At 36.1% G+C, this 27,604-nt stretch overlaps 1 protein-coding gene and 1 non-coding gene across 3 annotated transcripts in view; both read right to left on the bottom strand.

Annotated features, from left to right (window-relative positions):
* The window catches only part of BRD10 (bromodomain containing 10), a 124,730-nt gene that overhangs the window by 71,048 nt on the left and 26,078 nt on the right, over positions 1 to 27,604 (bottom strand). For both annotated transcript variants that reach the window (XM_090274117.1, XM_090274118.1), the window contains exon 2: positions 12,963 to 13,163. In XM_090274117.1, the coding sequence (XP_090130243.1) occupies positions 12,963 to 13,163 (201 nt within the window). The remainder of the gene's footprint in view (positions 1 to 12,962; positions 13,164 to 27,604) is intronic.
* On the bottom strand, positions 22,168 to 22,272 carry LOC150013036 (U6 spliceosomal RNA). The gene has a single exon (XR_016510911.1). It is a non-coding gene; the product is annotated as a U6 spliceosomal RNA (small nuclear RNA).

The following is a 27,604-nucleotide window of genomic DNA, read 5'->3' as shown; positions in this document are numbered from 1 at the left end:
ACTAAAATAATAAATAACAAGAAATTATCAGAAAACTTCAAAGAACTAACTTTTGGATTTGGATTTGTCATTGGTAGATTTGAATAAGAAACAAAAGGAATTTCTAGAAATAAAATATAAACACAAAGTAAAATATGTGATGGATAGGTTAAATAGGTGATTGTACACAGGAAAAGAAGGTAGAGCTGAAAAAATTTCAAAGAATTCAGTGCTAAGAGGAAAAGATATAGAATATAAGGAAGCAATATAATGACAGCAGGAGGATACATTAAAATCCAACAACTAACTCACTGGAGCTCCAGGAAATAAGAATAGATAAGAATCATTGAAGGAGGATGAGAATACCAACAACTGAAGAGGTAACAGATGAGAATTTCCAAAAATTGATGAAGGACACAAATCCTCAATTCAGGATGCCCAAGAAAATAAATTAAGAAAGCCACAAGTAGGTACATCACAATAAAACAATAAAAGATCAAAGACAAAAAGAAAATCTTAGAGAGGGAAAAAATTACAGATACAGAAATGACAAAAAGGTTAAGAAACTTTTCAATAGCAACAAAATAAGCAAGAAGCAATAACTACCATTCATGGAGGAGGAAAGTGATTTTAAATTAATAAGAAGCAGAACTAATTCTAACTAAAGTAAAAACTTCTAAAGTGCCTTCTATTTCTAGCCAAGAAGTAACAAGGAATCAGATTTACCCTCCCATCTGAAACAACCAAAAATAACCTGAAAAAAACAAACAAACAAAAAAAAAACCCCACAAAAAACAAAAAAACAATGGTTTTCAAGAATCTAGACATCAAGTAAAGAAGGACAGTGATCACTGAAAGACAAGACTGCAGTTTATTGCCTTAAGAGAGCTTCCAGGCCATGTCACAGGGAGGGAAATGCCAGGGGAGCCCAGCAGACTTCCTGAGTTGAGATACCAAGGCAGCTAGGCTCCGTAGAACACAGTACGGAAGGCTGGAGAACTGCATAAAGTGAGAACACCAAAAATGTATTATGGTCCCTCTCAGATATTCAGCTTACTGATTAGTACATGCATGTAAAAAAACAACCCAAGGCTACATGGGAGAAAAACATTCAAAAGATTAGAAAACATAGTGTCTATTCCTACCAGCCATATTGGAAAAACTCGTAATGCATGGGATATTGGGTAAAATATTCAGCAAGGTTGTGCCTTGGTAACAAAGAACAATTAGTTCTAGACTTAGGAGAGCATTGTTCTGGACCCAAGTAACAAACCATAAAAGATTCAAAATGATCAAACTCTATGCAAGTAACAACTACATTTCAGAAGAAAGCTCAAGAAGATTTATAGAAATATAAAAATATCTGGCATCCATCAAGACAAAAAAAAAAAAAAAAAAAAGTTTGACATCCAAACCAGAACTACTAGGTGTACAGTGACACAGAAACTCATGACTCTTAATGAGGAGAAAAATCAATCAACTAAAACTGACCCAGAAATGAAACAAATGCTAAATTAGCAAACACAGCCATTAAAGCAGTCATTGAAACTGTAATCCATATGGTCAAAAAGTTAAGTAGAGACATGGAAGATATAAAATACACCCAAATCAACCCTCATCTGAGAATATGTTTATTGATTTTAGAGAAGGGGGAGATAGGGAGGGAAGGAAGAAGGAAGGGAGAAAGGAAGAGGGAGGGCAGAGGGGGAAAGAGAGAGAGAGAAAACAAACATCAACGTGAGAAACACTGATCAGATACCTTACATATACACCCTGATGTATGTGACCGAGTGGGGACTGAACCCGCAACCTAGGTATGTGCCCTGACTGGGAATCAAACTTGCAACCTTCACCCTGATGTATGTGACCAAGTGGGGACTGAACCCGCAACCTAGCTTTGTGCCCTGACAGGGAATCAAACTTGCAACCTTTTGGTGCACTGGACAACACTCTAACAGAGCCACCTGGCCAGGGCCCAAATCAAACTTTCAGATAAGAAAACTACAATGTCTGAAGTGAAAATATATTGCATGGGGCTAATAACATATTAGACGTGGCAGAAAAAAGACTAATCAACTTGAACACAGTAACAGAAACTGTTAAAATTTCTATAGTACATACCTTAGTCAGGAAGAAAAAATGATCACAGAAAGAAGTTTTGAGATGCAGGAAGGACTGGAGAACAAGTTAACGGTTAATCATGTGGGTAAATAAACATTACAAAAAGACAATAATAATAATGCCTAATTTGGAGGTAAAAATGAGACAGAGCTAAATTATTAATCAACAATAAAATATAAGATAGGAGATAAAAATTAAGAACAGAAATTGAGCATGTAAGTTCCAAATTTAATTGTTAGAGAACTGAATTTTCAACTTTTACTGATCAATGTCAGCAGATAATGCCAAGTTGAAAAATCAAGAAAGAGCAATATAAGCATGTACTGTATTTAGAAATGTGGAAATAATTACTAGATGGAATTGCTAAAAGTTGAAGGTGAATGTTTCTCAGTCATGGACTTGAAAGTGAGTTTAAGTGAGGCTACTGTCTTCATTAGAAGCCCCTGAGGATACAAAATGGTGAAAGCATGCATTCCATTCTTTAAGAGTTTACAAAACTTATACATAGGAGTTTTAATCCAAAATAATCCATTAATTCTGGAACCAATACAATGCATGCAAATTAGTAACATGAAAAATGAAAGCAACACATTTATTTAATTTTCTAAAATGAATAACATATACTGTATTTTAGAAAAACCAACCATTCATATTAAATGTTCAGTCAATGGGCTGTCATGCCTAAAGGAGACATGCTTGGGCTCTGGTTGTTACCAAAAAGCCCTGAGGAACGGGGATTGACTTTCGAAGGTAATAAAAACCCACGAGAAAAAAGGCCTGGTACCTCGGCTGGTTGTGTGGTTCATGGCCATCTTTCCAGGGAAGGAATGAAGGTTGCTTTCCTGAAAGATGGCTAGAAGGAACCTTAAGGCCCAATGGAAAACCTGAAGGACTTGGAAAAGACAGGTGTTTACAGGCAAGGCTGAATGGCAGGTATGTGGCTCAGCTCCTGTGCCCTGAAGGACAGACTGAAAGTCACCCGAAAGGTTCCTTGTGTAAGTTCCAGCAAAACAGACTTAAAGATCATATGTGATAATTTGATGCTCTTGTTGTATATATGCAAACAAACAGGATAAATTAAAAGTGGACTTAATGCAGTCCCTTTAATGACAAGGAAGATAATCTTAGAGAGAAAAATCGCGATTCAAGGAAAATCACAATGCTCAGTGGTAGACTATAAACTAGTGCAGCTAACTGTCTTTAAAGTTTATTTTCATTTAAAATTTGTTCTCATCTGAAAGTTAAACTAGGTCTGTGACATCATCAAAGATGCTTAATTTACAGGCAAGAAGAATGTCAAATGCCTTGCAATTGGATGTCTCCTCAATAAGACACTCTCACAGATTTAGAGACTGGTTTGTGGGTTATGTTACAGAAATTAACATGTGTGTTCTGTTTTCATAGGGCATAAACCTATGACTTCATTACCTGAGTGATTGTATGTATAGGCCTCAATTAATTCTGTCTGCATCACGGCCTCCTGAGACTCAACAGTTTGGCTGAACTAAGTGGCTGGGTTGGTGAAGTATGGGGTGATCTGTGGGCTTCACTTTAAAACTGATTTCTCTTTTCTATTCTAATAGCTTGGACTGAAAGGGCCCAGAGATCTGAGAGGCGGGAAACCTAAAATATTCCCCTCAGCCCAAACTAAGTATAGTGGGCAAAAGGGCTTTGGATAGATGTGACGTGCCTGGCACACCTTCCTCCAAAGAAGCCCTTTTTTTCCCTAATGTGGGACATTGAAAAATCAATCCCTGCCTTTTGTCATCTAGTGGTTGTGGATTTAATGAGGCCTTTTAACCCTGCTGCCAAATCTGTTGCCCCCAGAACACAACAAGGATTCCAGCCTGTTAAACCAAGCATGCCATTGCCCAGGGACAGGCAACTAACTGACCTAGACTCTGCAAGATTCTCTCCCATGTGGGAAGGCCACCCTCCTCTCCACACCCTCACTCTTATTAGGAATTTCTGGACCCAAGGGTAGGGAGGATGACAACCATGTCCAGCTTGAAGCAGCTAGAAGAGCACGAGACCTTTGCTCACTGTCCTTTATAAGATTATAAAGCGTCTTAAATCTGAAAGGGAGGAATTGTTATGGAGCAGGGATCCAGCCCAAAATTAATTATTTTTTAAAAGGGGGTGGGGGGAGGTTCCAACCAGTTGAAAGAAGGTAAAGGGATTAGACAAATAACATATGTACCACCCATGAACATGGACATCAATGTGGGGATTGACTGTGGGGAAGGGGCAAAAGGGGGAAAAATCGGGACAACTGTTAATAGCATAAACAATAAAAATTTTTTGAATAAAAAAAAAATGTTCAGTCAAGCTTCTTACTTAGCTGTCAACAAAAAAATCTTGTCTGGTTAATTAAAGCAGAAAAGGTATTTATTTAAAGATTAGTAGGAAGCTTACTTATTTACATGAAGATAATATACCAACCACACCTTTGAAAGCTTTTCCAGAAAAAACTAGGGTACCACCACTACCCAGCACCCCTGATACTAGAAACCTAGAGCAATCAGAAGCTCCTACCACCACCTGGGCCAAAAGATAAACTCCGCTTCCCAAGACTGCCACCTCATGTTGCTCCTGCGCAATTTCAAGTGTTAAGTATACGACTGGCCACATATCTCTATCTTAGTCGTAAATGGATATAAGAATATACATTTTCTGGCATCAACTTTGTGAAGTCAGAACTTGTAATATGGGAAATTACCTAAATTTAGGGAAGGTGCTCAAAACTGCTGGGTCACAAATGATGAATGCTTACTTCATTAAGTCACTGTTATTTAATATTATATAGAATTTGAAAATAAATCAATCATAAGTCATAGTTTTATTTCACAAAACATTTTTGTTTTAACTCATGATTTCCAACCAATAAAATACCAATACATTTGTAAAAATATGTGAAACAAGAGTATAAAAAACACACATACTATTTCTGGTAATCCAAACAGTTCTGCAAAAAAGAACAGTGAACAGATCCAATATTTTTAATACTGCTAAAGTAGATTTTAATGATCAAAACTGCTACCTAATAATGTCATATTCCAGATGAACAGAAACTAAAAAAAAAATTTTATTTGTTTTTAGAGAGAAGGGAAAGGGAGGCAGAAAGAGAGGGAGAAAAACATTGATAGGTTGCTTCTTATTGACCTTTGCACCCCCAGGAATGTGCCCTGACCAGGAATTGAACCAGTGACTTTTTAGTTCACAGGCCGGCATTCAATCCACTGAGCCAAACCAACCAGGGCAGATGAACAGAAATTTTCTTGATGAGAGCTAATGTTCAATTATAAGCAATAATATATATATTTAAAACTATCTAAAATGTTATTATATAGTTTCATGCTTATTAAACAGGTATATAAAATGTAGTTTAATCTTCCCTTAATGGCTCAAGGTCATCATTATAAACAGAATACACTGTTGTCCTAAGTAGCTTAAAGACTATTTCAGCACCTTAAAATAACCAACCCTTTTACTCAATTTTCCCAGAACTTTGATTTGTAGTGATGCTGACTACTAATTTAATAGTGCCTCTCTATACCAATCAACATAAAAAATGCCTACTGTCCTATCAGCATTTACCTGAACATGGCAAACTACCAAGTCATACTGAAATTTATTCCCCTTTGTTCAACACACATCATCTGTTCTCTCCTTTTGCACTGGTTTCCAAAGCTGTCCAAATAAATAAAGATAGTAATAGAGGAATGACAGGATTGGGGATCTTTTTCCAACTGATATTTAGAAAACCTTTATTTTTATGGCATATATTATACAAAAAAGGGGAAACTACCTACTGTATTAAAATTAAAATAAAGAGTGGGGATTCCCTTCCTTTAACAGGAACAGCTCACAGATCAGAGACCTTATTGTTGGACCCACAAGATTAAAAAAAATATTTACTTTTAGGTTTGCATCTGCCCAGATGTGATCAGATAAAAATGATTAAATGCCCATCACATAACTAAAGTATTACCATATTAAAATGTTAAAACTGTTCAGCTTGCTGCCAACTTGAATTTCTAAAATAAAAGCTGTTTTAACAAATGTAGGATGGACACTTTATCTTCGCACATCTTATGCCAAAGATTTTAATTTTTAAAAAATGCCTATGCCCATTGAGTTTTAGCAGACTAGCAGAGGAATGGAAAGGACACAAGACAGACAGAAGATAGGCAGAAAACAGCATGATTCACAGGAGGCAAGGCAAAGAAAAAGATTGTTTAGGCTGCAAGGAAGATGAAAGATTAACCAGAGGGAAAGTGATGAGGCTTATTCATCAGGGGTCTTGGAAACCTCCTAGACAAAAGGGATATATATATATTTTTTAAAAAGGCCCTATGCCCAGGGCTAAAGCACAACTACAATAATAAAATGGTCTTTGCAACCTTCTCCATCTTTCAATATGACCTTTCTTTATGATGATTTCGAAGTCTCTTTCTATGCTTAATTTTACACTATCAATAATCTCTGCTAGTCTCTGACTATCTCTTAGAAGGGAATTATTAGGTTGACAGAACTGACAGACTGACAGAATTTTAGGTATCATGATAGATGGTAGGGAAATTGTACAGAGGGAAGGAAGCTTTATTTAGCAGTCCCATGTCTCATACCACATGTTGCTGCTTAAATGTTACATTTTCCTTCTGAGGACTCCAAATAAATCTTGGGATAGGCTCAAAAACATTCCAGAAACTCTGCTTGTTGCATTAGCTATGTGTCACACCACAAATTTTAATACTTTTTATATTTTCAATTATAAAAGAAAAGCATCCTTATTTTAGAAAATTTAGAAAACACAAGTTAAAAGGAAGTCCCACCATTCTTGGTATCTTTTATATGTGTTTTTATGTGAAATCTAAATTAGGATTAACATAAATTTACCAATCTCTTGGCACTAAAGAAAGGAAAAGAAGGCCACAATAGCTAGGATACCAAAAGATGAGGGAAAGAAAGATAAGAGCGTAGAGAGAGAAGGTGAGACCAAAAACTGAAAGCACGGTCTTATAAATTATATTCAGCCATTAAAGTTTTTGTCTGTGCAGTTGAACAAGGTTTAGACTGCATGGGCCCACTTACATGCAATTTTTTTTCAATAGAAATATTGTAAAATTTTCTGGAGATTTCTTACCCCCATGAAACAATCATACCAATTACACTAAGCTACTATAAAAAAATCATGTTGCTGCTTCTTTGCTATCAATATATGAACTGTAATACCTGTAAATAAGTATGACTTTCTTTTTCACATCAACACTTGTCTAGTGTTAGGAATATGTATAACATCTACAGTGTTTTGAATCATATAATATTGATGTAGGTACAAATAGACAATTCATCTTATAAACAGACTACGTGAAGTTACAGTATCGATAAATACAGTACTTAAAATGTTTTCTCTTATGATTTTTTTCTCTATCTTACTGTATTATAAGAATACAGTATATATTACATATAGCATATAAAATTTGTGTTTATCGACTATTCAATTTATTGGTTAAGGTGTCTGGTCAACAGTAGACTATTTGTTAGTTAAGTTTTGGGGGAGTCAAAAGTTACATGTGAATTTTTGACTGTGTGTGGGTTGGCACCTCCATAGTGTTCAAGGGTCAATTATACTTGCATTGTTTTGGGCAGACAGTAGGCAACGGGATAGGTAAGTGGCATGATCAAGTTTGCATTTGGAAAAGTATCCTACAGTCAATGAGAAAACTAGCATGGCCACTCAAAACCAATTAAGAGAAAATAACAGTAGTCAAAGTAAGAGATGAACTGGATGGAGGCAGAGAAGGGAGAGGGAAGTGGGCAGAATCAAGAGAGACATAGGAAATAAAAGTGTGAAAATTTGGGGGTGGATTCAATTTATATGTGTGGGAAAAGAAGGTGTCATGGATGAATCCTAAGTTCCTAATTTGCATAATCCAATAGACAATGGGACCACTTACATAGACAGGGAGCATTACAGTAAGACCAAATTTTAGGAGGAAAGATCACATATTCAGTTAATTTTAAATGTAATCTATTTGAAGATATCTATACCAAATATATTGTCTGCAACCCGATTTATACTCTACCTGTCAGTATATAGCTTATCTGTATCAATAGGCAAACCTCCAGTAGCTTCTCTTGGGTTCAGTTAAGGGAGTCCTGGTAACTGATCAGAGGGGTAATGTATTTATTCCAGTGACTCACTCTCTGTGAGGTTGCCTTGAGCTGTGTCCTTCAAAAGAAGGTATGTCTCAATGCACTCTCTTCTTGGTAACTCTCTCCTCAGAACCAGTAACTCCAAGCAAAATAATCACACACACACATACATAAACACAATCCCACACCAAAGGCACATTAACATCAAATTACTGAAAACCAGTAATAAATATAAGATCTTAAAAGCAGTCAGAAAAATAAAATACATTACATATAGAGAAACAAAGATAAGAGAACAGACTTGCCTTCAGAAACTATGTATGGTAGTAAAAAAAAATAAAACTCCCTACTAAAATGCTGATAGGAAAAAAGAAAACAAAAACAAAAGTAAACCCTCCAGAAACTTGTTAAAACAAAATCATTCTCCCTTAAAACGTAAAGCCAAAAAAAAAAACTCAGAATTAATCACTAATCACTAGCAGACTTACATGAGAAATGTTAAAAGAAGTTCTTTAAGCAGTAAGAAAATGATACCAGACAGCATCATGAGAAAGATATATGTATGGATAAATATAAAATACTTTTTTCTTAAGTTTCTTCAAAAGATAACTATTTAAAGGACACACAATAGCAGTGTACTGGGGTTGATAACACATGTAGAAGTAAAATGTATGACAGAAGCAACACAAAGGATGGGAAGGAGTAAATAGAAGTAGATAACATTTGAAGTTAACTGTGATAAATTAGGCACATCTTATAAAACCCCAGAGAAGCCATTAAAAATAATGTCAAACAATGCTAACAATAAAGATAAAATGCAATATTAAAAATATAAGAAATATTATCACGGATTAAAAAGGGACACTCATAAGAAAGAAGTCAATCCATTAAAAAAAAGAAAAAGAAAAAAAAAACCCGCCTAAGAATCATTAATATGTATTCATCTAATACCAAAGTTTCAAACTATATGAAGTAAAATCTTTCAAAATCAGAGCAGAAATAGAGTAGCATTTTGATTTCCAGTATACTAAATGCAATTGTGTATTTATATATTAGCAAAAAATTATATTGAATTTAAAGAGTAATTTACAATTACATCAGAAACATGAAACATGTAGGGATAAAGTTAACCAAGCAAGAGGAAAATGTGTAGAACATTGAAAACTACAAAACACTGCTGAGAGAAATTAAATAATTATCCAAAAATTGATTGATAACTTCCATGCAATAGCAATCAAAATTCCCTTAGGATTTTGTTTTTCTGAAAGAATTGGCAATATGATTCTGAAGTCACACAAAATTATAAAAATTTTAGCATAGCCTAACAATTTTAAAAAAGAAAAACAAAGAAACAGAAAACAAAACACATAGCTGGAAGACTCATTTACCATTTACCAAATTTCAAGGCTTACTATATATCATCGGCAGCCGTCCGTCTCGAGAGACGATGGTGTAGCTTCTTAAGAGTCTATCTGCACCGCTGAGAATGGCTGTGCAGTCCGACTCGGGAGTGACACGGTATCTGTCTCCTCCCGTGTTGAATCGACATCTTGTGATGACGCTGGAGTGTCCTCTCCAGTGAAGCTGAAGCTACAGAGCCTGGGCAGGGTGATATGGAGGGTCTGCTGTTGCCCATGCAGCAGACCCCCCCTCTCTTCGCAGCTGAAGGGTCCAAGGGAAAGACGGAGTCAATACAGCTTGGCTTCAGGTGCGCCGCAGGAGTTGCCGGTGTTGACTACAACGTCAAACCGCCTTAGGGACTCCGGCTCCGGATTTTCTGTCAGGGTTTACTCCCTTAGCCTTTCCCCTGAAGAGGTATGCCGCAAGGCAGCGGAGGTTTTTTGGAGTCAGAGTTTTCCTTCTCTGGGCTTACTATATATAAAGCTATCATAATCAATTCAATATAGTATTGGTCTATAGATAAATGGAACAGAAAATCCAGAAAGATGCATAAATATATGTTTAACTGATTTCCAACAAAGATGTGAAAGCAATACAGTGACGACAGAAGTTTTTCAACAAATGATATCCATTAGGAAGAAAAATAAACTTTTATCAAACTACACACAAAAATTAATTTTAAATGGGTCACAGACCTAACCATAAAAAAATAAAACTTAGAAATTTCTGGGAAAAAAAGAAGAAATTTTTCATAACCTTGGTTGGGTAAGCTAAGATTTCTCAGGTCACCAAAAGCACAGAACATTAAAAAATAAAATTGAATTCAAAGTTAGTATTTTCTTTCCTCAAAAAACACTGAAGCCCTGATTGGTGTGGGTCAGTGGGCTGGATGTTGTCCTGCAAACTAGAAGATCTCTGGTTTGATTCCTGGTCAGGGCAAATATCTGAATTGTGGGTCAGGTCCCTGGCTGGGGTTGTGCAACAGGCAACTCATAGATGTTTCTCTCACACATCAGTGTTTTGCTCCCTCTTTCTTCCTCATTTTCCCTTCGCTAAAAATAAACAAAATTAAAAAAAAGAAAAACCTCACTGAAAATGAAAAGGCAGGCCACAGACTGGGAGAAAAATATATGCAATGCATTTATATCTAGCAAAGTATATAAAAGAATAGTTGAAATTATCAATGGAATACTATGTGGCAATAAAAAAGAAGAAATTCTTACATTTTGCAACAGCATGGATGGACCTGGAGATTATTATGCTAAGTGAATTAAGCCAGTCAGTGAAAAATAAATACCATACGATCTCACTTATATGTGTAATCTAAGGAACACAATAAACCAATGAACAAAATAGTAACAAGCTTAGATACATAAAACAGACAGCTGCTGGAAAGGAGGGGTGGGGGATGGGATGAAAGATGGTGAAGGGATTAACTGAAGAACATTTATGTGCAATCCATGGACATGGATAACCCTACAGGGATGGGCTGGGGTGGGGACAATGGTGGGGCTCGGTGGAGAAAAAGTGGGAACAACTGTAACAGCATAAACAATAAAAATAAAAACCTCAATAATAAAATGCTTAGGAATGATAAAACCAGGATGGTGATTTTTTCTGGGGATGGCGAAAAATACAGGGAAGCTTGGGTATATCTATGTTTAATTTCTTTAAAAATTACTGAGTAGTAGATACATGGGCCTTTATTATAATTTTATTTATTATTTGCTCCATAGGTAAAATACATAGAATTGAAAAAAAAAAAGTAAACACTATACCCAAAGAGAGTCTAATTCATATCATTCCATTTAGTGATAAGAGTTACTAAGATATTTAAAGAAGGATTTTCCCCCATGTCTTATTCACCTATGGACATATAAATATATGTAAAACTAGAGAAAAGAAAAAGATTCAGTCATATTTCTAGTTTCCTACTAGTCATTCCTAGTTTTATGGTTAAATGTTTCCATCATAACTTCAAATTTATTAAAAACTAAAGTTCACTGATCTTTCCCCACACCATGGACTTGAGCTCTATGTTCTTTGCTGGTTCTACCACTTTACAAGTTGCAAGGATAGCACATTGCTTAGAGTATAAACTCTAGAGCCAAACTGCCAATGTTCAAATTTTGACCACAGCTCAAAAACTGCCTGACCTTAGGTAAATTCCTTTAATCTCTCTGTGCCTCAGAATAAATGTTGAATTCATATAAGGTACTGAGAGCTAAACCTGGCAAAAACAGTCATGCTCAATAAACATTAACCACTCATTTTTAAAACTACCTCTTATTGCTACTATCACTATTATTACAACTATGTTCTGATTCATCTATGTTTCTTCCTTGTTCCCTCTATTTCAAAGAAGATACTAAGTCCTGTTGACTGTTCTAGAACAACCTAACCTCTGGACACCAGTAGTGAAAATCTAAACTACTATAGCCTTCATTGTACAAGCCCTCCTTTTCTTTAATCTCTTGCCATTCCAATCTATTACACGCAATATTAAGTTCCCAGTTAATTACCACTATAAAAAGTGTGCTGGTGGAAAGTCTCAAGGTTGAGTGTTAATCTTACAAACATCAAAGCAAGCTATATTTATTACTATGAAAAGAGCAACAATATATTATAAATTGCCTTTGAGAAGAATCTGCAGTTGCCTATTAGCAATCACTCCTAACATAGTTTGAGGTTTGGTTTAGTATAAATACCACCAGTCTTTCTGAGTACTCACTTACCTTTTTGGGCCCTAGTCTTTAGTTATAACTAAAATGTTTATAAGTGCCATTAGTCTATGCTCCCAGACCCTAGAATGTAACACTCATTGACAAGAACATTCTTTCCTGATTAGCTCAGAATAAGTATAGTTATCTAGGAAATTAATACCAATGGAAGAACTGGCAGAGGTAAACCTATGTGTTATTTTGAACTACATAATCTCTGGAGTTCCTCCTAATTTTAAAGGTCTATGAGTTTACTCTAAAACTATACAAATCTATATAAAATTCCTCTAATTTAAAATTAATAATTAATTTGAAGGAAAATCTAGAAAACATTCTGAAATAGTTTATAGAATTTTTTGGTATTGCTTCAAAATAATTTGGTTTAAAATTTAAAACTGTATTTTAAAATAAATCTCACTATAATACTTCACTATAAATTTATATTTTGATAACAATGCATTTTGGAACATGACTAAAATAGGCCCAGAAATTTGATATGGGCACACAAGTTACACAGCTACTCTTCGAAAAGTATAGTTCCTAGAAATTTGAACACATAAACTTAATTTTTTTAACATTTACCTTTTTTCTTCTTTTGCTCTCAGCTGTTCTTCCTGTCTCAAAACTTGAACCATTATAGATTCAAAAACTCCACTTGTCAAGCCTGCCAAACTTCGGGGTGTTGACCGACGCCTTGTTGAAGTACATGCAGTTCCCTTCTCATCCTCCAATCCATAATAGCCTCTAGATGTAACTGCTATCGTTGTCTTTTCTCTCAAGTGCCTTGGAGAAGAATAAGTCAATTCACAAGGTCAAATCTTCTGAGTAAGCAATAAAACCCCTTAAACCAGCATCTTAAGAAGAATTCCTTTCACTAACTATATAAAAAGTATTTAGTTAAACTTTACTTAGCTATGCTACAGATTTTTATCCTCTTTACACAATTTCTAATTTTCCTTACTCATCTCATAAAATCACTGATAGTTCCCCTTCCCTATATTTCCAAATATATAAAACTGAAGCATTAAAATTAAGAATTAAAGCACTATCTCTTTAATGGAAAAGGGATAATTTACTGTTAGCAAAATTAGATATAGCTTATCTTTACATCTCTGCATATACTTCATACTACCTATCATTGGTGTGGGAAAATGTACAATAATACAAAAAGACTTTGGGAGAGAACATTTATGATGCATAAATACTCTGAAGAAATTACAAAGAAATAAAGCATTAAAATATGTCATTTTAGGTACATTTACACAATGAAGTACTATGCAGCAGAAAGAAAGAAGAAAGAAGGAACTCCTGCCATTTGCGACAACATGGATGGAACTAGAGAGAATTATGCTCAGCGAAATAAGCCAGGCAATGAAAGAAAAATACCATATGATATTACCCAGTACAGGAGACTAATTAACAACACAAACAAATGAACAAAAGTGAGCAAGGAACAGAGTAACAGTTATCAGAGGGGAGGAGGATAAGTAGGAGAAGGGTTTAGCAAAGAAACTAATATAAATAATCCATGAACATGGACAATGGGGTCAGGAAGAACTGTGGAAGAAGGGGTGGGCTGGGTGGGGGGTAGCAATGAGGGAAAAAGTGGGACAATTGTAATAGAAAAACAATAAAAATAAAATTAAAAATAATATATATCATTTTAAGTTGAATTACAATATACAATTGTAAATCTGGAAATCTTGACTAAACTGTAAGACTCTAAGAATCTAGATTTCCTCTTCAACCTCATCACAAACGTTTCCCTAGTCTACAATATTTCATTAATACACTAAGATAATAACCTCATTTTAAAAGATATTGATGAAAAAGTTTCTCAGCAATTTACTTAATTATCCATAAATTCCCTTAATAAATTTGAAAGAACTGGTTAAAACCATTCACACTGGAAAAAGAAATATTACATTAAACAAAGTTTTAAGTATAAACTAAAAAATGACTTCTGAATTTGTCTCTATATGTGTTAATTGTAAAAAGCATCAGGGAAAATATCTGCTCTTATACCTTTGCAAAGTATGTCAGAGTCTCTAAAGGTTTTTTGTGTATATTGTTGTTTCTAACAATGGCAGAATCAAGTCAATACTCAAAGTAAGCATTCAATATGCTGGATAATAATTTTTATATAAATTCAAAGTGGACCCTGTAGTCTATTTTCCTGCTTTCCTATAAGGCTTCCTTTAATATAAAATAAGCTAGAGGTTCACCATAACATAAATCTTTATGGCATGAAATACAATCAAACTTCTGTCCATCACTATATTCACAGTGGCTTATTATTCTAAATTAGAATGACTTTATAACAATCTTACTGTTGGGCCACCTAGGTCCCACAAATGGTATGACTGCAAGGTTCTACTGAACTATGGCACTATTATTATGTTTTCTCTGTTATAAGGAGATAATATTTTAACCAATTCAGCTTTAGGTAGGGAATAAACTTCTAAACTGATTTTCTAGAGTTACTAGTTTCAGTAATTCTTAAGAATTTGGGCTAATCTAACCATATTTTTCAGGCTATTTTATGCACAATAGCATTACATCTGTACGATGGCTAATTGGGCTGAGAGTAAGGAATGTGGGCCCAAGGAAAATAAGATGACTGGCAATACCAGATACTGAATGGATTCATCTTAGTATAGAGTTCTTACTGGTGAACTAACTATGCCTATAATTTTAACCAATATTAACTGAAATATGATGACTTTCTTAGAAGTCACAGTGTACGCAGAGCCTTCCTTGGTGATAAGGACAGTTGAGGTAAACAGTAAGTCATGTGGGTCAATTGTTAAGTAAAAACAGAAACTCAATTTTAGCCTTTAATTTCATTCAGTCTTATCAGTAGAGGAGATAAAATTATAAACTACTTTTTTTCAACAGCTATTTTCTCAAAACAAAGACTAAAGAGAAATAATATCATTTATTACTTATCAGAAACAAAAATTTTTATGCTTTGATACTTGTTCATAATTTTTTAAAAAAGAAATATTTCTTATCAACAAGTAAAGATTAAAAGACTGATACTACTCAGTGTTGGAGTGTTGTATGAGAAATAAAAATTCTTATTAGTGGGTGTGTAAAATCAGTACAGCCTTTTTAGACAGCAATTTAGGGATACTCATTAAGATTTAGCATGCACATATCCCTACAGTTCTATCTCTACAACTGTAAACAATTAAAAACCACACACTGTATTGTTTGTTATTTTTTTTTTGTATTGTTATTTAAAAAGAACTTGAAAACATAAATGTCCTCTGACAGAAGAAAAATTAACTAAGATAATGTACCCACAACATGAAAGAGCATTCATCCATTATAAGAAATTAAGTAAATCTGTATATGCTCACTATAAAAGATGTCCATGTTATTCTGCTGAATGTAAGCATAAGTTTCTAAACAAAATATGTTTTTTAACCCAAAAGGAATTATTAGGTTGACCAAAAAGTCCCATTTAGCTTTTTCCATAAAAATAAAAGACATTATTTCTCATTTTCACCAATAACTTTATTGATTTGGATATTTTGAGTATGTCAGCTATCTACCATTATTGGCTTCTAGTGGGTAGATGCCAGGGGTGCTGCTAAACATCTTCCAATGCTTAAGACAGCCCCACAGCAAAGAATTATTTGACCAAAATGTCTTTAGCACCAAGAAACTTCACAAACCACTTCTGACATGTTCAATCAGTTATAGCACCTCCTCCATACACTGCACAAATCTTTTTTTGTTTCAGTTGCGTTTTTACCTTTCTTGAAATACTAAGACATAATACACTGAAAATCTTGCATATCTTCTTCCATCTTCAATATTAAAATAGCTACACAAAAATTCACCAATTTTGACATTTTTTTTTAAACTGAACACTGATATGACAGCTATCATAATAAAATCTAACAAAATTGTTTCAAAAGAAATTAAAGGCAACTAAGCACTTCTAGAGCCATCATATGAGAAAAACTAAACAAGCTCTTTGGCCAACCGAATATATACAAGTATATATGTAAACATAAACATGGCACTGAGTAGTTGTGTGTTTGTGTGCATGTATGAGTTTAAATTCTCACCTAGACCACTGTAATTTCTTCATGACAGGTCTCCTGGTTTCTGCTCTAATCTCCCTACAGTCTAATCTGCTTGTAGGAACCCAGGTAATCTTTTAAAAATTAATCAGATTATGTCATCCCCCTGCTCTGTTTCTTTCAAAGCCTCCCAGTTACATTTAAGATATAATCCAAAAATTCTGATGGCCTACAAAACCTAGTGCAGTGGTTCTAAACCTGTGGGTTGCGACCCCTTTGGGGGTCAAACGACCCTTTCACAGGGGTCGCCTAAGACCATCGGAAAACACATATATAATTACATATTGATTTTGTGATTAATCACTATGCTTTAATTATGTTCAATTTGAAACAATGAAAATACATCCTGCATATCAGATATTTACATTACGATTCATAACAGTAGCAAAATTACAGTTAAGAAGTAGCAATGAAAATAATTTTATGGTTGGGGGTCACCACAACATGAGGAACTGTATTAAAGGGTCGCAGCATTAGGAAGGTTGAGAACCACTAACCTAGTGTGACTTGACCCTCAACTACCTTTGCAGAACTCATTTTCTACTCATTCTCATAATCCATTACTAATCTGCCCTTAGGTCTTTGTGCCCCTTCACAAAAATCTCCTTGTTATTCTCAGTCACACTAACATCTATTTTGCATCTGAATCTTCTTCCTGGAAGGCCTTCTTCCCCCAGATATTTGGATGGCTAGGAGCCATCACTTCATTCAAATGTCTGTTCAAATGCCAGCATATCTGAGAGGACTTCCCTGACCACCATAACTAGTATAGGATCCCCTATCACTCTCTATTTTACCCCAATTTCTTTTTCTTCATTTTACTTATCACTACATTGCATTATATAATTTATCTACCTATTTAATCATCAAACCTCCCCACCAGAATGAAAATTCCAAGAGTGTAAGGACTGTTTAATTAATGGCTATATCTTCAAAGTCCTGTATATGCATGTGTGCGTGTGTGCATGTGTGTGTGTAGAAAGAGGAAGAGAGAAAGAGAGATTTGGAAGGATACAAGCCAAGCTGTTTATCATTTTAAATTTACACACATAATTAAAGATGAAGAATTCCAATAACGTATTTTGTCCAGTAAAAAAAAAAAAAAAATCCTGATTAAAGATATGTAATCAAATACTTGAATGTTATTTATCAGGGAGGAAAATGCATTAAAATAAAAGTAAGTTTTACCTTCAAGTAGAATTGTCAGATAGTTACCCAATGATTAAATAATACACTAAAATAACTCTCCCTTTTTAAAATTCAAGTTTTTTCCTGACTATTAGGAAAATTATTTCATGAAGTCAGTCTGATAATAGTTTGAAAATAACAGATTACTAATTATAAGCAAGTGCTAAGAAATAACTATGGTTGATGCACTGAGTTTTATATTTTCCCCCTACAAAGCACAAAAGGTCTTTTCTATGTTGTTAATACATTCCAAATCTCAAAATACTGAAGCTTAGTTCTCTTTATAAAGTTATTAAAATAAGTATTGAGAAGGAAATGAATTGATATTAAGCTTTACTTATGGGTACTATATAGACTAGCACTGGCTCCCTCGTAAAAAAAAGATGTTTAGAAAAGTTTCCACTATCATGTGATTTTCTTCATTGTTATCAAAACAATGTATTTATGTCACTTAGAAAAATTCTATCTATACAATTAAAACTTGGAAACAGAATGACCTAATCTGCTTAAAAATATTCTAAAGAGTTTCATATTTTTAAATCCAAAAACTAAGAAGGAATAAAACTACCTCAAAACTAGAAACAACCAGAAGTTCCAGAAAATCAAACTGCATGGAAGTCCAACAAACAAAGATATAAAGAAGAAATACTCAACCACACAGGTAGAAGGGGCGAAGCTGGGGCAGAGAGGACTCTGTGTGGTGGTAGCGGCGGCAGTGGCAGGTTGGCAGAAAGCGCAGTTAGATGTTTGAAAAAGTCAGGAGGGACACCTGGGGAACGTTGTCAGCTCCTCACCAGATCCCACAGCTCACTGTCCCACCACCGGGGAAAATCAAGCCTCTTTGCTTCTGACTGTGCAAACCAGTGGGGGTTGGGGTGCAGGAAGAAACTGCTGGTCCCTCATCAGAGTCCGCTTGTGTAAAGGGCCCCCATGGTCCTAGAACGTCCGCAGACCCACCCACTTTGGGAACAACAGCCAGGGCAGCAGCTAGAGGGGTGCCAGTCCCGTGTGGAAGTGGGAGAGGTGACTGGAAAAGGGGCAAGTGCTGGGCAGGCGGCATTGTTCCCTCTCGGACCCCTCCACCACATACAGCGCCACAACATTGTGAAACGGGTCACCGTTTACTGACGAATCCCTAAGGCTCTTCCCCCTACTACGTAACAGGGCAACAACTCTACCTGGGATGTGGAGGCAAACAAATACAGGAGCCTGTCAGGATGAGGAGACAGAGAAGTATGGCCCAAAAGGGGAAATAGATCAAGGTTCCAGTGGAAGAACTAAGCGACAAGGAGACAGCCAACCTTAACAGATGAGGAGATAGACAACCTAACACACTCAGAATTCAAAACACTGGTGATTAAGATGCTCAGAGGCTTGACAGATATGCTTGAGTATGGCAAACACATAAGAGGAGTGAAGGCTATGCTAAGTGAAATGAAGGAAAATCCACACAAAACCAACGGTGAAAGGAAGGAAACCAGGGTTCAAATCAATGATTTGGAACATAAGGAAGAAAACAACAGTCAACCAGTGCAGAATGAGGAAGCAAGAATTGAAAAAAAAAGGAGGAAGGTCTTGGGAACCTCTAGGACAACTTTAAACGTTCCAACATCCGAATTATGAGGGTGCCAGAGGAGAAGAGGAAGAGCAAGAAATTGAAAACTTGTGTGAAGAAATAATGGAGGAAAACTTCCCAAATTTTGTGAAGGAGATGGACATACAGGTCCGGGAAGCATGGAGGGTCACGGGCGAGCTGGACCCAGAGGGGACCACACCAAGACACATCATGATTGAGATGCCAAAGGTGAAAGATAAAGATGGAGTCCTAAGAGAGAGTACTGGGGGCAGCAAGAGAAAGGTGGAGAGCTGCCTACAAGGGGGTGCCTATAGGACTATCCGCTGATTTCTCAGAGGACACTTTGCAGGCAGGAAGGAACTGGCAAGCAGTATTCAATGTGATGAAAGGCAACCTGCAACCAGGATTACTCTATCCAGCAAAGCTATCATTTGGAATGGAAAGGCAGATGAAGTGCTTCCCAGACAAGGTAAAGCTAAAGGAGTTCAAAGTGCTTCCCAGACAAGGTAAAGCTAAGAGTTCATCATCACTAAGCCATTATTATATGAAATGTCAAAGAGACTTAAGAAAAAGAAGATCAAAACTATGAACACTAAAATGACAACAAACTCACAACTATCAACATATGAATCTAAAAAATAAAAACAAAATCCAACTAAGCAAACCAGAATAGGTACAGAATCATAGGTATGGGGATCATTTGGAGGGTTATCAGTTGAGAGGGGGAGAAATGAGGATATGGTGCAGGGATTAAGAAGCATAATCAGTTGGTACAAAATAGAGGGAAGTTAAGAATAATATAGGAAAGGGTGAAGCCAAAGAACTTATATGCACAACCCATGGACATGAACTAAGTGGGGTGGGATTGCTGGAGGGAAGGTGGGTACTGGGCGGACGGGAGCAAAGGGGGGAAAAAGAATTGGAACTATGGTAACAACATAATCAATAAAATATACTTTAAAAAAATATTAAAGTGAAATTTTGCCCTCAGGGTATTGGCAAGAGAGGATCCAAAAATGAACTGATGTTTAATGAAGACATTGTTTATGAACGTGTAGGTAAGATCAAGGGAAACTATGAAGGGATGGTGAAGCACTCCTGGGCAAGTCAGAGAGCTATCATCACTCTAGACCCAAAAGGGAAAGGAGAGGCAATAGTTACTGGAACTAAAAGAGCTGTACTGTAATTATAGAAGAGGATCACACAATGATGGAGCACTTACTGACAACTTGCAGCCTAGCAAAGAGAAAGCTGTTAGAATAAATATCCCTACCTCCCTATCCTCCTGCCAGTGCCTCCCACTGACTGATCCCAACCAGAAGCCAGAGAATAAAGCAGATCAATAGATGTAGTCCTTAGAAATCAGCCTCTTGGGGACAGTGCACAAGAGTGGAGAATGGATTTGAATGGAGCAAATGAAGATTATGCAGCACAGCAAACCTTAGTATTAGTATTCCAGAGCAACTAACTGAAATTAGGGAAGATAGGACTTTCACTGGTAGACTTCAGCAAAAACTTCTGCATGTCTGATAGATAAGTTTCAAGATGTGGTCAGCCCCACCTGCAATGCCCTTCTTCCATCTGGATTTATGTATCTTTACAAGCTCTGAACTATCAAATTCATTAAGACTAAGTACCAAAATAAACCTAACTTAAAACAAGCCTTTCAAGTATCTCTACAGCCAAGTATTAAACCAAGATTTTCAAAACTAATAAAATATCATAATGCACTCACCAAAAATAACTTACTTTGTAATATTAATATTTTAAAATTACTTAAAATATGCTTAATCTCACCACCTTAAGTATCAATATTTCTCTCTCTCTCCCCTCTTCCTTCCTCTCAAAAATCAATTAAAAAAAAATATTCCAGGGTGAAAATTTTTTTTAAAAAGAAAAATAGAAGAATAACACGAGAGGCCAAAAAAAAAAAAAAAAAAAAAAAAAAAAATTCCAAGGTGAGAATTTAAAAAAAAAAAAAAAAAATAGAATAGCACCAAGAGAGGCCAAAGAAGAAAAGTTTTAAGAACTAAGTGATACACACAATTTATTTCTCTAGATAGATGGAGAAAGGATTAAATAAAAGCCAAAGGATCAAGCAGTAAGACATTCATTAGTAAAACCAAAGAGGGCAACTTCTATAAGGAATTAATTGCAAAGATTCTTAGAAGTTAAGAAAACTTTCAAGGTCTTTGTTCCTACCTGAAGTGGGATCAAATAAATGACTCATTTCCCCAAAGAACAACAGAAAACCGTCATAACTAATTTTTTAAAAAACAAACATTTTGCTTAGAATATATTTCCATTTCTTGATTTTGTCTTTCTAATTTAAGGAAGACACAAAGGTAAATGTGAAGTTTTTATTTACACAGAAATGGTATTTTAAACAACCTCAACAATTCTGATAAGCATTTTTAATAAGCTGCTCTGGTGAACATCTTACTGCCAGGACAGCTATTCACCACCCAGAAGCAATCAGGAGTTCTTGGTAAAGGCAGAACAGAACAAAAGGTTTTCTACTCTCATATAACCCAGTATGTTCATGTCCCATAAAAGATGCTAAAGTCGTGACAAGTCTACAACATGGGCAGGTAGATACCTCCCCTTACCGTTCTTCACCAGCTCCTCTAAATATCGCTAAGTATTTATGAGGCATCAAGGTAGAAGACTGTAAATTCAGCACACTTTCAAATTCAGACAATAGCAAAAAAAGGAAAGACAGGAAAGCTAGGGTGAATCTCTTCCCTGCCTGCCTGAAAAAAAGAGGTCATAACAAAGAGATGCACAGATTCAGCAAGAGCTGAGTACATAACTGAACTTAGGTGGCAAGGTGCCATTACAGTGCCCACAGAATGTAAAGAATGTCATTTTTATTCCCCACAAGCCACTAATTTCTATTGTTCTCTAACATATTCCTTTTTTTTTTTAAAATATAGAATGTTTCACAAATTTGCATGTCACCCTTGCACAGGCGCCATGCTAATTTTCTCTGTAGTTCCAACTTTAGTATATGTGCTGCCAAAGCGAGCAACTCACATATTTCTTTATGCCAAGTGACCAAAACACAGGTGATGCAAATGTGGGTTCCACTGTACTTTTAAAAAATATACTATTAAAAAGTATGATATCATGGAAAAGTAAATACATAAAAATTTTATTTCTGGAAAATTCAGAAAAAGAAAAATTATTTGATGAGGACTCGTCCTACCAGATATTAAAATGGATTTTATATTTACAGTATTATAGAAATTTAGTAGCAGAAGATGAACAGAGACACACCAACAGCATAATGAAGAGAGTTCAAAAATAGATCCAAATAAGCGGGGCCAGGATGACCTGCTCAGATCACATTTGAGGTGAACAACCAGGTAGACAGGAGGTAAGGCAAGGCGAGCAAGCAGTGGGGCCCGGTCTAAGGTGTGAGGAGAGGCCACCTGAGTGACAGGGCCCAGGGGACATTAGGTGAGTGGTGAGGGTGACATGAGATTAGAGAAGAGCAGGAAACAAAATGGAAAAAAAAGGGTACAAATACAGCAGAAATTTAATGTATTATAAAAATAGTAAATAATATAAATAAAGGAAAGTCATGCTGTGACAACTGGTTAGATATGAGAAAAAAGTAAAGCTGGACTTCAATTTCAGTCTTTGAACTGAACAAATTTCAGACAGATCCATTCCTTTGTTCATTCACTCACTTATTTCTTCATTCAATATTACATTAGGTGTTGGCATCAACATTTACAGGCAAGATTCCTGACCTCATTAAGCTTACATGCTAGTAAAAAAAAAAAAAAACCACAAAAGGTAAGCAAACAGATATGTACATATGAGGTCTGTCCAGAAAGTATCCAGCCATGCACTATGAAAGAGAGGCGCATTTATTGAAGAAGATACAAAATGAGGACAATGCACCTCAGTCCCCTTCAAAGTAGGCACCTTGGGACCTCACAGAGTTCTACCAATCTCCATCAGATGCCCCATTCATATTTTCCTGAATCTCATCGACGGTCTGAAAACTCTTCCTTTTCAAAGGTGATTTTAGTTTTGGGAAAATCCAGAAGTCAAAGGCAGCCAAATCTAGGCTGCAGGGGGGCTGAGTCATCTAGATGATTTGCTGTTTCTCCCAAAAACTATGCACAAGACATGATGCATGAGCAGGCACATTGTTGTGATGAAGCTGTCAATCATGAGTTGCCCATAACTATGGCCTTCTGAATCATCCAAATAGTTGCCACAGAGGAATGTTCAAGCTTCACACAATATTTGATGCAGTTTCATTGCTCTACTTGCTCAGCCATTTTGAATGCCGTGGCCACACAGTATACATGCTCACTCATTGACACCTACCATCCCCACTAATTAGCCCTTTGAGTGTGAACATCGCTGACAAATTTTCCCAACAGTGCCAGCATCACTCCCAGACTCTTTTTTCGGATGGCTATAAATGTAAGTAACAAAGGAAGAATTTGTATTGTTTGTTTTGTTCTCTTTTTTTGTACCTCAGGTTATATATATTGACATAACTTTTTCTCATGTTGACCTAAATTTTGAATTTTTATGCTTGAACAAATACTGATATATTGTTATAATTTTTACTTACATTTTAAACAATCCTTTTAATTTATCTTTGCAATAATCGTTGAAACTCTATGCAGTGTGCATGATAAGGAAGCTTTTGCTATTGTATTGTTTTTGCTTTTCATTTTTGTTTTTAAACTGTTTTTCACTGTTGATATCTATTGATATATGCCTCTAATGTGAATGCCATTTATGTTCATTTTTTTTTGTACGTTATGAAGTTTTCTTTTTCTTTTCAAAAATTTATGCAATATTTGGCATGCTTTTTTTAAAAATTTATTTATTTATTTATTTTATTTTTAGAGAGAGGGGAAAGGAGAGAGGGAGAGAAACACCGCTGTGTGGTTGCCTCTCACTCGCGCCCCCAACTGGGGACCTGACGTGCAACCTAGTCATGTGCCCTGACTGGGAATCGAACCAGCGACACCTGGCTCGCAGGCTGATGCTCAATATTTGGCAAACTTATTATCCATGTCGCTATGTGTTGTTTCAAATTATAATCATATGTTTTATATTATGCCATATATTATACTTCAAAAGCCATACTGAAGGAAAGAATTTATTTTTTCTAAAATAGTTGTTATAATAAAATAATTTTAATGTAATTAATTTTCTGCTAAATTGCGTCAAAGAACACTGCTTACAAAGAAGAGTGTATTTACTATACATAGTGAAATTTTCAGCAAATTATTATGAATAATGTTTTTATAGACATTTCATAAACTCTGCATTTCTCAGATAAATAGCCTGAATTTTTCACACGAATTTTAGCAGTTACGCATAGCACTCAAAAGGCTAGTACAGTGAAGCCACAATTGTTCATGCATGTACATTCTAGTCCACTCTGACTACCAGGTTACAGTGATGTCATGCAAACATTGATGTAATATTAACAATGGCTGAACTTTTCCCAAACAGACGTTGTACATGTATAAGTTATAACTACAGGTTATATATTATATTACAAATTCTATGAAAGATAGTCAAGAATAATTTCTCTGACAAAGTGACAGGAGAAGCTACCATGGCAAAAACTAACCAACCAACCAACCAACCCTTTGGAGATAGGGTGTTCTACATTAAAGATAGAACAAGTATAAAGGCATGGAAGGTATGTAAAAAATGGTAAGCCAAACTCCTTACTATAGCCTAAGTGCCACTGAAGTGCTTTCCACAGAGTGCTGAACTCTCTTAATGTACATATTTTAAAATTCACTCTGACTGCTCGTTAAAAATGGACTCTAGGATGGCCAAGATGGACAGACACGCTGTGTCTTCCTCCATAACTAAGAAGGACTACAACTACTGTAAAACTAGAGACAACAAGAAGTTCCAGAAAATCAAGCTACATGGAAGTCCAACAAACAAAGATATAAAGAAGAAATATTCATCCACACAGGTAGGAGGGGCGAAGCTGGAGCAGAGAGGACTCTGTGTGGCGGTGGTGGCAGCAGTGGCGGCAGTGGCAGGCCGGCAGAAAGTGCAGTCACACGTTTGAAAAAGTCAAGAGGGACACCTGTGGAGCGTTCCCAGCTCCTCACCAGACCCCGCAGCTCAAGGTTCCAGCACTGAGGAAAATCAAACCTCAATGCTTCTGACTGTACAAACCAGTGGGATTTGGGGCGGAGGCAGAAATTGACAGTCTCTCAGCAGAGTCTGCTTGTTTAAAGGCCCCTCACAGTCCTAGAATGTCTGCAGACCTGCCCACTCTGGGAACAATGGCCAGGGCAACAGCGAGAGAGGCGCCAGTCCCATAGGGAAATGGGAGAAGTGCCTGGAAAAGGGCGAGTGCTAAGCAAGCAGCACTGTACCCTCTCTGACCCCTCCCCCACATACAGCGCCACAATGTGTTGAAACCAGTCGCCTTGTACTAATGAATAACTAAGGCTCTGCCCCTTACAACATAACAGGTGTGAGAGCTCAACCTAAGACAAAGGCAAACAAACACAGGAGCCTGTCAAGATGAGGAGACAGAAAAGTATGGCCCAAAAGGGGGAACAGTTCAAGGTTCCAGTGGGTGAACTAAGCGACAAGGAGATAGCCAACCTTAACAGATGAGGAGATAGCCAACCTAACAGATGCAGAGTTCAAAACACTGGTGATAAAATAGCTCACAGATTTGACAGATAAGCTTAAGTATGGCAAACACATAAGGGAAGAAGGGAAGGCTATGCTAAATGAAACAAAGGAAAATCCACACAAAACCAATGGTTAAGAGAAGGAAACCGGGGTTCAAATCAATGATTTGGAATATAAGGAAGAAAAAAACAGTCATCCAGTACAAAATGAGGAAACAAGAACTGAAAAAAATGAGGAGAGGCTTAAGAACCTCTGCGACAACTTTAAAGGTGCCAACATCTGAATCACAGGGGTGCCAGAGGAGAAGAGAAAGAGCAAGAAATTGAAAGCTTATGTGCAAAAATAATGAAGGAAAACTTCCCTAATTTGGTGAAGGAAATAAGTCATACATGTCCGGGAAGCACAGAGAGACCCAAACAAGCTAGACCCAAAGAGGACCACACCAAGACATATCATCATTAAAAGGCCAAAGGTTAAAGATAAAAAGAGAATCTTAAAAGCAGCAAGACAAAAGAAGAGAGTTACCTACAAAGGGGGGCCTATAAGACTCTCACCTGATTTCTCAAAAGAAACTTCGCAGGCAGGAAGGGACTGGCAAGAAGTATTCAATATGATGAAAAACAAGGACCTACAACCAAGACTACTCTATCCTGCAAAGCTATCATTTAAAATGGAAGGGCAGATAAAAGTGCTTCCCAGACAAGGTAGAGCTAAAGGAGTTCATCATCACCAAGCCGTTATTATGTAAAATGTTAAAGGGATATATTTAAGAAAAAAAGATCAGAATTATGAACATTAAAATGACAACAAACTCACAACTATCAACAACTGAATCTAAAAAATAAAAACAAAAACAAACTAAGCACACAACCAGAATAGGAATGGAATCATAGGTATGGGGATCATTTGTAGGGTTATCAGCTGGGAGGGGGATGGGGGTGAAATGGGGAAATGGTGCAGGGACTAAGAAGCATAATTGGTTGGTACAAAATAGATGGGGCAAGTTAATAATATAGGAAATGGTGAAGCCCAAGAACATATATGCACGACCCATGGAAACGAACTAAGGGGGAGTGCGATTGCTGGAGGGAGGGGTGGTACTGGATGGAGGGGAGCAAAGAGAAAAGAAATTAGGACAACTGTAACAGCATAATCAATAAAATATACTTAAAAAGAAATGGACTCTAGGAGAAAAAAGTAGAAGCAAGAAAACAAGTCAGGAAACTACACAGTGATCCAGGCAAGAGATGGTAATTTCATACTTAATGGTAACAATGGAGAGAATAGACAAGATTTAAAATACACTTTAGAGGAAGAGAGCTCTGAACAGGTTCATATGTTTACTATGTAAAATAAATGAAAACCTAGTTTTTGTCCAGAGCAACTTGGTGGACAGTGGAGTCATTTACTCAGAAGGTGAGAATAAGTTTAGAAAAGCAAAACAAAACAACAAACCTAAAGTTCAGTTGAGAGCATGTTAAAATTTGAGATGGCTATTAGACACCCAAATGAATACAAGAAACTAGTCACACTGTAGTAGCCTCTTAATAGTAGGGGACCAAGAGACTTTAATTTTTACCATCAGATGTACACATTTTTTCAATCAATAAGCTGTTAATAATACAAACACTAATCACTGGATTGCTAAAAAAATGTCTATAGTACACTTACACTTCAACTATATCTTTTAGATTTTTACAACAGTT

Source organism: Furipterus horrens, unplaced genomic scaffold (assembly GCF_987537825.1).
Source record: "Furipterus horrens unplaced genomic scaffold, mFurHor1.1.pri manual_scaffold_4, whole genome shotgun sequence".
Taxonomy (NCBI): domain Eukaryota; kingdom Metazoa; phylum Chordata; class Mammalia; order Chiroptera; family Furipteridae; genus Furipterus; species Furipterus horrens.
Note: the sequence above shows the minus strand (reverse complement) of the source record. Positions and strands in the feature narration are given on the sequence as shown.